This window comes from Cricetulus griseus, chromosome 7 (genome assembly GCF_003668045.3).
Source record: "Cricetulus griseus strain 17A/GY chromosome 7, alternate assembly CriGri-PICRH-1.0, whole genome shotgun sequence".
In the NCBI taxonomy this organism is placed as follows: Eukaryota; Metazoa; Chordata; class Mammalia; order Rodentia; family Cricetidae; genus Cricetulus; species Cricetulus griseus.
The window spans coordinates 82,382,275-82,393,293 of record NC_048600.1 but is presented as its reverse complement, the minus strand read 5'-3'; the positions used below and the strand labels follow the sequence as shown (position 1 = coordinate 82,393,293).

Here is an 11,019-nt window from a genome sequence, read left to right as displayed (position 1 = left end):
AGTGAGCGATACACAGAACTGCAACTGTCGAGATGTATAGGAGTTTTTGTTCTGTGGGTGAGCGTGTGTGATGTGGCTGAAATGGAGGAGTGTCAATGAAAATTTAGCACAAATATATTTTCTTTGGAGTGGAAAATTATAAATAAACAACTCAATCCCCAAGAGTCTTATTTCTGCTCCAACTGAAACGATTTTTTAAAATTTATTTTTTTATTGTTTTTATTTATGTATGTGTGTGTTTCTGTGTAAGTGAATGCCACATGTGTGAATGCCTTCGGAGGCCAGAAAAGGGCATCAAATCTCTTGGAGCTGGAGTACAGGCAGTTGTGAGGCACCCAATGCAGGTGCTGAGGATTTGGGTCCTCTGGAAGAGAGGCAAACGCTGCTGAGCCATCCCTCCAGCCCTGAATTGATAAATGTAAATCCCAAACAGTTCAACGACATGCTCCATATTGTAAGTCACTGAACATACAATAAATCAATTTTATTTCATAATAATATTAAATTCCATTCATTGATTCATGTCATGTTGATCATATAGAAGAACAACATGCTCACACCGCAAGTTAAAGTACACTGAAACACACGACTGGACACTGTTCCAGAACCTGGCAGATACACAGGTGGCTAAAATGGAGGGTTGACAACACAGTGGCTCTGCCCACAGTCTCGCAAGTCGTAAGCACTCTGGAGTTTCATGGGCTCCTATGAGCCCGGGGTCTTTGGTGCAAAACAGTTCTGAAGGGCAGGAAGGAGGGCTCTCTGTGCAACTTGTTAAACTTCCAAGGTTCCTTACCTGCCTGTGCTAGCCCAAGTTCAAGTCCTGGTCCAGACCGCCACCGCCTTACCACTCTAGCCACATTTTGTCAACTTTTTGAGCCCCTCCAGTTCGGTAGGCTTAAATTTCGGGTTCTTGGCCTATTGCATGCCAGTCCTTTTCCCTGCATGAGTGCCCTGTCTCTACCATTAGATACTCACCTCTCTGTCCTCTACCCCTCTGAGATCTTGTCCAGAGAAGATAGGAGCTGCTGTACACAGTGTGCACTAGCCCTCCCACTGAGAGGAAGTCAGGGCACTGGGACCCGCCTGCTAGGGAAGTGGGGGAGGATTCGTACCTAGGTGGCCCTTCCTGACTGCTGCTTAGCCCACATGGGTTCTGCCTCATCCATAGGTGAGGAAGGTCAAAGATGAGGATGATCTTGAAACCATGGGAGTCCTCAAGGGCAAAGGCAGGGCATCTGCAGCAGAGGGTCAGGCACCAGGCTTTCCTGGGCAGCTGCTGGGAGCCAAGCCCTGGTCAAGGTTCTTCAGGGACTCTCCCTTTGAGGACTTACTTCCCTTTTCCTTCAGTACTGAGGAACCAGAGGCTCAAAGAGATGCATTAACTTCCGCTGGCCGTTTAGCTAGAAAGGAACCAAGCATGTCCTGCCTCCCCAGTATCTGAGACCCAGAAAAGGGGCTCGGAAGAGAGTCGTACCAGGTCCTAGCAATGGACCACATATTAGTGCTGCTTTTCAAGGGATCCAGGGAGCTTGAGACAGAAAGCATGAGAGTGTGTGTGCTCGGAATAGTGGTAGTAGGATAAAGAGATGGTATCTGAGGCCAGAAAAAAGGTCTCACCTGTCTTTCTCCAATATATGCCTTAGAGAGACTGACCTCTAGATAGAGTCCCTGAGCTGTGGATAAACCAAAGATGGGCCCAGCCTAGGGCTTGGAAAGGAGGCCTAAACCACTGCAAGACTCAGACCTTTCTTCAGGGCCACTCGCCCATCCCTCTCCCTCTGCTCAGTGGAATCTGTAAGGCTAGGCAGCCGGGCCGTTCTTTCTCTAATGCTGGTTTCCTCATCAGATCTCTGAGGCTTCAGATACCACTGGCCACATGTCCCTGGCCCATGCAGGGCCTACAGAGCAATCCCAGTGCCGCCCAGGACAATTTGGTTCTCTACAGAGGGCAGATGCCCCGAGAGTGGTCCAGGAGAAACTGTGCACATTCCTGTCTAGCCTGGTTCCTAATTGCATTAGGGCAGAGCTCCACTGAAAGTCATGATGGGGAGGCAGAGAAGGGAGCACAGGTCAGGACCAGCCTGTGCTGGCTGGTTGAAGGACCTCTGGGATGGCAGGCTGCTCTTCTCCGGCTTGTAGCAGGGTGACACTTCACACCTACAGGGCAGGGTGGTATCAGAACAGGGATCTGCATGATCTACACCCTTCCCTGGGACCGCCTTTGCTTAGCAGAGCTGGCCCCCATTCTCACCTGACCACGCTCTGTAGGATCTTTCTCTCATCCTGGTCTAGACACACGGCAAAGGGGCAGCTGCTGGAGCCGATGATCTGCACCTTGTCCACTTTGATGTGGGACGTACTGATCTGGAAGGGAAACCCTAGTCAGGCCCCGGGGCCCTGACCATACCTTTGCCAGCCCTGGGCACTCCCTCCCCCTAGAAGTGCCTATAGGAGCTGCCAGGAAGGGGGGTGGGACAGGACTGGCTGGCAGCTCTTGAGCAATGACCATCAGGCCAGGCTGCCTCCTCCGCAGTCTCTGCCTCTGAGTCGGGAGGAATCAATGCACCTCTCCCTCCAACTCAGAGACCCCAGAGTTCCCTGATGTGGCGCCCATACTGGCTCAGACTTTGTGAGCCTGAATGACCATCACGCAACCACACGACCTTTTTCATATGTATGCATCCTCCACATTCTACGCCTGTATATACCACCCCCCAACCACACTCCACACGTGCCTCTCCTTTCCCAGCGATCCCTTCTCTGTCTCTCACACACACAACACTTGGCCACCTTCACATGCAAGTCCCACCGGACTCCTGCCGGCGCTGTGTGTGGGAGGTGAGAGAGGCTCTTACCTGGTTAAAGCCCTTTTTGGATTTAGGGTTCTGCCTTTTCAGCACTTCCGTCAGGGTTAGCGTCAGTGCCTCCATGCTGGAGTCTGAGGGTAAAGGGTGGCAAGGGCGGCTCAGGCCAGGCTCAGGACCTTCCAGCCAACGCCCCTCCCCTCAGCCATCCTCTCCAGCCCCCTCACCTAGCTCCTCTGGCTTCCGGCAGGCCTTGTTGAGGTTAACAGAGGTACAGACCTTCTCTAGGTTGCTCCAGCGGCTTCGCCCACTGATGGCTCCCTGGAAGGCAGCACAGCCAGACCCTTCAGCCCAGAGCCCCAGAGCCTGATGCCTTGGGAGGGTGTGGATGCTAAAGGGCTACTTATCGGTACAAAGGGAAGTCTGGGGGTCTACTAGCGGGCCTGGGAACACTAGAAGCAGCTCTGGGTCGGAGCTCTGGTGAGGAAGGGGCTCAGGACAGGCTTCACTTACCTTGCTGTAGATAATCTGTAGTGTTAAAGGAACGGCTTCCCGGTCATCATCAATGCCCAGCCGCTTGCTGCCTGGACCTGTGCCACACAGACACACTCTTCACTCCTTCTCCTTCCAGCATCCCTGCTTCCCTGGGTACCCCCTTCCTCTGGCCTAGACTCTTCAGGGCCCCAGTTCCCCAGGGACAGGATTCCTTCTGCACCCTATTCCTCCCCCCCTTTAGTCCTTCCTCTGCTCTTCCTTTACAGGACCCCATCTCCAGCCACTCCCTCCTTTTTTCTGACCCCACCTCCTAACCATCTCTATAAGTGTTCCCGCAGAGCCCACCTGAAGCCTTGATAGCACGTGTGGCCGCAGAGTGACCCAGTTCCAGAGACTGAATGAAGATCTCCGTAGTCTTCTCTCCAGTAATGAAAGTCAGCTGGAAGGGGCAGGAGCAGAGCACATATATCAGTGTGGACCCCTTGGACCAGCACAGGGGCTTCTTAGGGGTGAGGGTAGAGTGCTGTGGGCCCAGCTTGCCACAGGCTGGGACCTGGCCACGATGACCATGGTTACCAGGAAGTCTGGGAGAAGCAGTCTCACCTCTGTCTGATAGACCTGCAGCAACACTGGGCGGGCTGCAAAGCGGCAGTAGTAGAGCAACATGTCGGCCAAGATGGGCAGCTGGGTGGCCGAGCCCTCCAGAGGCCGAGATTCTGTCTTCAGGGACTGCTGTGATAGATGGGACAGCCAAGCCAGGTGGGGGATGTGGACGAATGAAGGAAGCCACCAGAGGAAGGGAGGTAAGGACACACACAGAGGCAGAGAGAACAATTTGGAGGCAGACAGAGCAAGAGGGAGAGAGAGAAAGTAAGGGAATCTGGAGGGACTTTTGGGCCAGGAGCCCAGTGTAGCCTTTGTGCTCCACCTTGCCTGGCACACAGACCTCCCGGGTGATAGCCAATAGAGAGAAAGGGAATTGACACCTAAATTCCTTTGTGCCCTCCTGAGGATCCGCCCCCTTTTCCACAGTGGCCCCAGCCCTTGTCTCTCGCACCCTGGGTTCAGTCTCCATTCTGCTTCTTATATACCCTTCCTCTCCCTTCCCAAGCCAGCCCTGGCCCTCTATGGATTTCCCCAAAGCCAGAATCTTCAAAGCGAGGCTGAATGACAGCAGCCAGTGAACTCTGGCCCCCACCACAGAGTCTACTTACCTGGCAAAGGACTTCAGGCGGCAGGTACATGAGGCCCAACACATTGCGTTCATACCAGGGGTCAAGCACACCGAGGTAGTGAGAAATGTCATTGGTACTGTCCTCCCATGAGGCCATGCCAAGCTCCTGGTTAAAGGGACAAGAGTTATCCCTACCACATAGAAGGCCAGGCCATCATAGCTATGGAGCACAGGATTCTATCTGTAACCCCAAGCTGAGCTTCTTTTCATCTCTAGAGAATTATGAAGGCATTCCATCTTTGTAGTCCAACAGAATGTCATACCCAAGTGCAGGGCGGAGACCTGGAAACAAGGGCCAGGCACAGGAAGTGCTCGCAGACACAGGGGTCATTTTGGATGATTTTTCAACCACTACCTGGAACCCGCGCTTGTCTATTCCACTTTCCCATCCCATTTGGCCCAAGGTTGGGGACATACTGCAGGGCTGGGGTGCTTCAAGGAGTCTGCAGGGAGTGGCGATGTCTGACTCAGAGAGGATGGGCAGGTACCAGAGCTTGTTCCCTGGCTTCGCTTCACGGGCACATAGAAGAACTGAAGCTTGAAGAACCGTGTGAGGAGCGGGTGACTGTTCTCCAGCCTCCTAGCGAGGAGATAGTAGGAGGTTAGCCCATGGTGACTCCAGGACTCTGGGTAGGCATATTCCACCAGCACCACAATCATGCTGCATACGGTAGCAACGGCACCCCGTTCCCGTCCTTACCTGAGCTTGCTGTATGCCCGAGCCACCTTCCCTGAAATTCGATCAGAGCCAAAGACCACAACCCGTAGTGTGGAAGCCTTGGGGTCCTCATCCCCACTGAGGAAGGGGCGGCGGCGCTGGTGGTTTGAGGGTGGGGCCAGAAGCCAGCTGGGTAGTTGGGTGCTGAGCTTGGGCTGGGGTAGGGAGCGGGAGCGCTGAGCCCTGGAGGGGAACTGGGCTGGACAGTCCAAGGGGCTGCAGAGGCTCCCTGCCCGCCGCAGGGGCAGGGTTGGGTCTGAGCTGCCCTCCAGGCTCCGAGAGTCTCTCCGCAGGACCAGCTGGCTGGTGCTCTTCAAGAGTTTATAGATCCTGTTGAACTTACGGCCAGGCCTGCGGTGACCCTGGCGTTGCTGGCTACCAGTCTTCTTGGGCCACTCTGAGGAGCTTTCCTCAGAGTCCTCCACGTAGCCACTGTCCACACCATCCGAGAGGCCAGAGACAAAGGTGGTCAGCACCTGGCGGGACAGCACTGGCCCTGAGGCCTGAGAGGAGGTAAGCAACAGAGTGGAGTCATGAGACACCAGAGAGCTGGTGGAGAGTAGCGAGTCCCTTTCAGCACAAGGCCTGTCGATCTCCAAGTCCTCCTCTTCCTCCTCTTCATCATCTCCCAGGATCCCTGGCTGCAGCAGTTCCTGTTCCTTGAGAAGAACTTCCTGTAGAATGTCTACAGAGAGACAAAAACAGTGTTTGGGCTGGTGTCTTTGAACCCTTGAGGAGGGTAATGGGCTCTGGAAGAGGTGTTTGGTCTAGGGTTATCATGTCCCCCATCGGCTAGGGTTATGGCCTGTGTAGTGGGCTGGGTGGGGGTGGGGTTTGCAGAGGAATGTGAAGCATTCAGAGGCAGGATCAGACAGACAGCTGGCAATGCCCTGACTCCCGTTGTCCCTTACCAAAGCTGTCCTGGTTCCAGCTGTAGGTATAGCACCTAGCGACAGGGATGGGGATGGTGTGGAGTTTTCCAGGGTTTGCAGTGTCTGTAAGAGCAGGGAAGACAGGAAGAAGGGACTGAGAAGGGGCCTTGAAGAATGGCCAGCCCAGCCCCCCAGCCTTGCAGAAGAGGCCAGAGTGGGAACAATACAGTTAGGGAGCCACAGAGCTGGATGGACTGGGGCACAATGAAATCCAGGATACCTGACTCTCAGCTACAGGGCCCTTCTTTAAAGAGCTATGTAAATGGCAAGCCCTTTCCTAACACTGTGGGTATGGACAAGTCACAGGCTCTGAGCCTCGTTTTACTGCCAGTCCAGGAAAAAAAATAGAAACGTTTTAAAAGGTTTGCTTGCATGTTTTTGTTTGTTTTGGCTTTTGTCTTTTTTCAAAACATGTTTGTTTGTTTGTTTGTTTGTTTGTTTTTGTGTGTGTAGCCCTGGCTGTCCTGGAACTCGCTCTGTAGACCAGGCTGGCCTCAAATTTGGAGATCCACCCCCCTCTGCCTCCCAAGTGCTGGGATTAAAGGTCTACACCTCTGTCTGGCCTGCACTTTTGTTTTGAGACAGTGTCTCACTATATGGTTGGCCTCAAACCCATAAACTTCCTGCCTTATCCCCCCATGTACTGAGATTACAAGTGTGTGCCACCATGCCAGGCTCCTTAAAAGGTTGAATGGGGAACATGGTACCTGAAGTTGCCAACCGATGCTCAGAATCTATGCCACCTGACTCTGGTAAGAGTGGCAGGGACACCTCTAACCTTTAGAGTAAGATGTGACCGTGATGCAGGTGGGCCCAGGGACATGTGCAGAGGTAAAGAGAGCAGCCGGATGCCCTCAGTGAGTTCTCTTCCTCTTGCTAACACAATAGCAACCCAGCCTTGTATCTGCCCACAGGAACTCTGCGTGGGGACCTGAGGATCACCCAGATGCTGAGGAACCTGGCCACTGGAAGGCTCTATGGCGCAGAGCTGCCAGGCCCACTGGTGTGCACACTCTGGGTACCAGAATAGATGTTGGGGAAGTGGACAGAGTTGTTGTCCCCCAGCCTTCACCTAAGATGCCAGGGAAGCCAGCTTTTTCTCCCACTGCCTTCAGCTTGGTCCGGAGCCATTTCCGGGCCTCTGCTGCATCTTCTATGCCAGATGCCAGCTCCTGTGCTTCTGTGGTCTCGGTGAAGATATCATCAAGCTCTTCTAGCGTCTTGGACTAAAAGTGCAGGAGGAGACAAGGTGTGTTCCCGGCCCATGATCAGGCTACCCGACTCTCCCAGTTCCCAGTACCTGACCAAGGGCAAGCTGCCCTCAGCTTCCTCACCCTCCTGGTGCTTGGGTGGCAAGGAGCCAAGCCACCCTTAGCCCACTGCCTTTCTATGTTCATTTTCAAAAGGCAGGAGAAAAAAAAGCCCAGTGAGAACACTGCAGAGTGGGAGGGATTTCATACCCCTCATGCACACAGAATGGCGAAGGGTTGTCCATACAGTGCAGCTAACTGGTCAGAGAGGCAGGAAGAAACACAGACCTTTGTCTAAATCTTATCCCCATTCCCACGGCATAGTGCCTTCTTCACCACAGAAGCTAGGCACCAATGCCCAACTCAGTGCCTAGAGCACAGCCAGATTCTGGCCAGGACCCAGAAGTGCATCAGGGCCAGCCTTGCAGCCAATGTCTAGAGGTGCCACTTGGGGTTATGGAAGTAGCATATCATGGTTTTTTTTGGTGTATTGTTTTGTTTTGTTTGTTTGTTTGGTTTTTTGAAGACAGGGCTTCTCTGTGTAGCCTTGGCTGTCCTGGAACTCACTCTGAAGACCAGGCTGACCTTGAACTCACAGAGATCTGCCTGCCCCTGCCTCCAAAGTGCTGGGATTAAGGGCATGTGCCACCACTGACTGGTGGAGGTAGAGTATCTTCATAGCAAAATGCTTCTTCATAGACCCAGGTTCCCTGGTCCTTACCTGAAGTTTGTGGTGCAGGCTAGGAAGGTCACAGTGGGCCCCAAACGTGGCCTGAAAAGCATGCAGGAGCAGGGTGATGTAGACACCATGTGGTGACTGTCTAGGTGCACTCAGCTTGTCTGCCACAGCAAGGAATTCAGCCTGTACCTCAACCGGGTTCAGCAACAGCACAGTGCTGGGGACACAGAGGACAGGCTATGGTTTTGCTGCGTCCTCCGTGCCTATGGAGCTCAGTTCCATTCGGGACTCCTCACAGGAGAGCAAAGCAAGGCAAGTGACAGAAGCTGCTAGGAAGGGGCTGGGGGCATTGCGTGTCCATTTCCATGGGGAATGCTTATGATTATGCTGGAGTGTTTTTCAGGTGGAGTTTTCAAAGACTCTTTCAGACCTGAACTTGAGGGCTGGAGAGATGGTTCAGTGCTTAAGAACTAAACTTGAGGGGCTGGAGAGAACACTTAGTAGTTAGTCACATATAGTGCTCCTGCAGAGAGCCTGTGTTCCCAGCACCCACATGGCAGCTCACAACCATCTGTAACCCAGCTCCAGGGAATTGGACACTTCTGACCTCTGCAGGCACCTGTACAAACATACCTATGCCCTCCCCCACACATACAGACCCACAAATAATTAAAAATAAATATTTTTCAAAAATACAATAAAAATATTTTTAAAAAACTGAACTCAAAGAGCTCAGTTAATAGAGTAACTATCTAGCATGCACAAAGCTCTGGGTTCGATACCCACGTAAACTTGGTGCTGTGGTGCATGCCTGTAACCCCAGCACTTGTGAGGGAGGGTCAAGAGGATTAGAAGTTCAAGATCAATCTTGTCTACATAACAGTTTCTAGGCTAGCAAGGAATACAAGAGATTCTTCCTCAAAATCAAACACAAAACCCTGAACTTTACTTTTGGTTGTGAGCCTAGCCTTTAATGGCTGAGCCATCTCTCCAGCCCTGAACTTTACTTTTAAACCTACGTTTCCCCTTAAGTTTTATTTAAGACAGGATTATGCTATGTATTCCAATCTGGCCCATGACTCTCTGCCCTTAGTCTACTGTGCTGCCTTGATTTTCACAGTCATTTATTCCTATGGGAAACCTGAATAGATACAAGTTATTCACAAAAGGAATGATTTGAAGCCAGGTGATGTGAAGCTCAGTGATGGCTTTTCAGGGGAGCAAGAGCATGCCTGCCACAGATTGTCATTTATTGTGACCTTGGGTGACATCTGCCCAGAGGCAGGAAGGTTGTCAAGTCAGGCCTGCCTCTGAATCCTCCACTCCTCCGGGCATCTTTCCAAACCAGACCAGAGGCATCAGGTCTATCATGGGGCTGGGAGAGGTAAGTGCTGGGCCACCTCTCCCTCCCAGCAGGATATCTGGGGGCCCTTGTGGTGTCAATGTTCAAATGTCTTTGTTATGGAAACTTTCAAACACATTCAAATATTAAGAGCATCATGGGACCTTTCTCATTTCTCTGTGGGTTTCAGAACCTCATAGTGTTAGCCCACAAGGGCTGTAGCAGAAATGGTCTGGACCTGCCCTCACAATCCCACGATGCATCAAACTCCAGGCTAAAGAGGCACCAACGAGGCAGGGTTCCTGCCAGACTCTAAAGGTATCTGTCCTGGAGGGAGGGAGGGAGGGAGGGAGGAGGGAGGAGAGGGAGGGAGGGAGGGGAGCAGTTCAGAGCACAAAGACAGACAGGCCCTGTCCATCAGAGAGACTACTTTTTGTTTGTGATTTTAAATTTCTCTACTCAGAATTAAAACGAGGTAGGCTCCATTAACAATGTCCAGCTGAGGCCCTGCTGAACACATGGTCATTCCTTTCACAGATACGTGCTTACCCCCACTGTATGTAGGACAAGGATAATGGAGCCCCTGCCCTGTCCAGCTTGATTGTTCTCAGTTTATAGACAATGAGAATGAGAATAAACATTTTCTAACCCTAAGCTTTTCCTAGTAAGTTTGGTTTCCTTATTGGAGAAGGCCTTTCTCACAGGGTTCATATAAGGCATATATATATATATATATATATATATATATATATATCATATCCATATATGATACATATATGGATACTTATGAATTGTTTATTTCAGGAACATTTTTTATATTTGGAGCATGGTGGCTCATGGTAGTGCTGAAGGGCTGGAGAAATGGCTCAGTGGTTAAGAGCCCTGGTTGCTCTTCCAGAGACCCAGGTTTGATTCCCAGTACCCACATGGTGGCTAATAACAGTCTATAATCCAGTCCTAGAGGATCTGACATCCTCCTCTGTCCTCTGCAGACACCAGCTATACACATGGGACACAGACATACATATGGGCAAAACACGCATACACAAAAAATAAAAACAAAACTTTTAATTTAGCAGGAGAATAATGCTCAGAGTCCCAGTACATAATGACAAGGAATTGGTGGTTATTCATTAGTCCATCTCTTCAGGTCTCTGGAAATACCTTATTTACTTACTGAACTATTGCACACAGTCCTCCTTACACAAGGTCTCAGTTGTGTAAGGAGCCAACCATGCTCCAAACATATAAAATGAAAAAGTCCAGAAATAAACAATTTATAAATTTAAACCTCAGGCAGTCCAGTTCCATTCACTGGAGACCTGACTCTTCCTCCTGTCTGGCAATATCCACCCAATACACAGTGTGCCCATTGGTCATTAAGTAGTCTCAATGACCAGAGAGCCACTCAAGGCACCGCAGGGGTTGTTTTTCAAGTGATCATTATTCTTTTTAATAATTTTACTGAGGCACATGCTGGCATTTGGGATATGCCAAAGAAACACTGTAAGTGAAAGTTTGTGGCATGTACTATCCATAGCTACAGACACCTACTGTGTGGC

At 51.2% G+C, this 11,019-nt stretch overlaps 1 protein-coding gene across 8 annotated transcripts in view; it reads right to left on the bottom strand.

The window, feature by feature from the left end:
- Positions 1-452: 452 nt before the first annotated feature.
- Pik3r5 (phosphoinositide-3-kinase regulatory subunit 5) overlaps positions 453-11,019 on the bottom strand; it is a 28,079-nt gene continuing 17,512 nt past the window's right edge. For 7 of the 8 annotated variants that reach the window (XM_035447950.1, XM_027427100.2, XM_027427102.2 and 4 more), the window contains exons 7-19: positions 8,158-8,332; positions 7,259-7,412; positions 6,166-6,249; positions 5,237-5,939; positions 4,954-5,116; positions 4,517-4,642; positions 3,906-4,034; positions 3,648-3,741; positions 3,321-3,397; positions 3,035-3,128; positions 2,859-2,941; positions 2,255-2,367; positions 453-2,160 (exon numbers count right to left, since the gene is read on the bottom strand). In XM_035447950.1, the coding sequence (XP_035303841.1) occupies positions 2,019-2,160; positions 2,255-2,367; positions 2,859-2,941; positions 3,035-3,128; positions 3,321-3,397; positions 3,648-3,741; positions 3,906-4,034; positions 4,517-4,642; positions 4,954-5,116; positions 5,237-5,939; positions 6,166-6,249; positions 7,259-7,412; positions 8,158-8,332 (2,137 nt within the window). In that variant the 3' untranslated portion in view covers positions 453-2,018. The remainder of the gene's footprint in view (positions 2,161-2,254; positions 2,368-2,858; positions 2,942-3,034; positions 3,129-3,320; positions 3,398-3,647; positions 3,742-3,905; positions 4,035-4,516; positions 4,643-4,953; positions 5,117-5,236; positions 5,940-6,165; positions 6,250-7,258; positions 7,413-8,157; positions 8,333-11,019) is intronic. The other variant, XM_035447953.1, reaches the window with a different exon arrangement.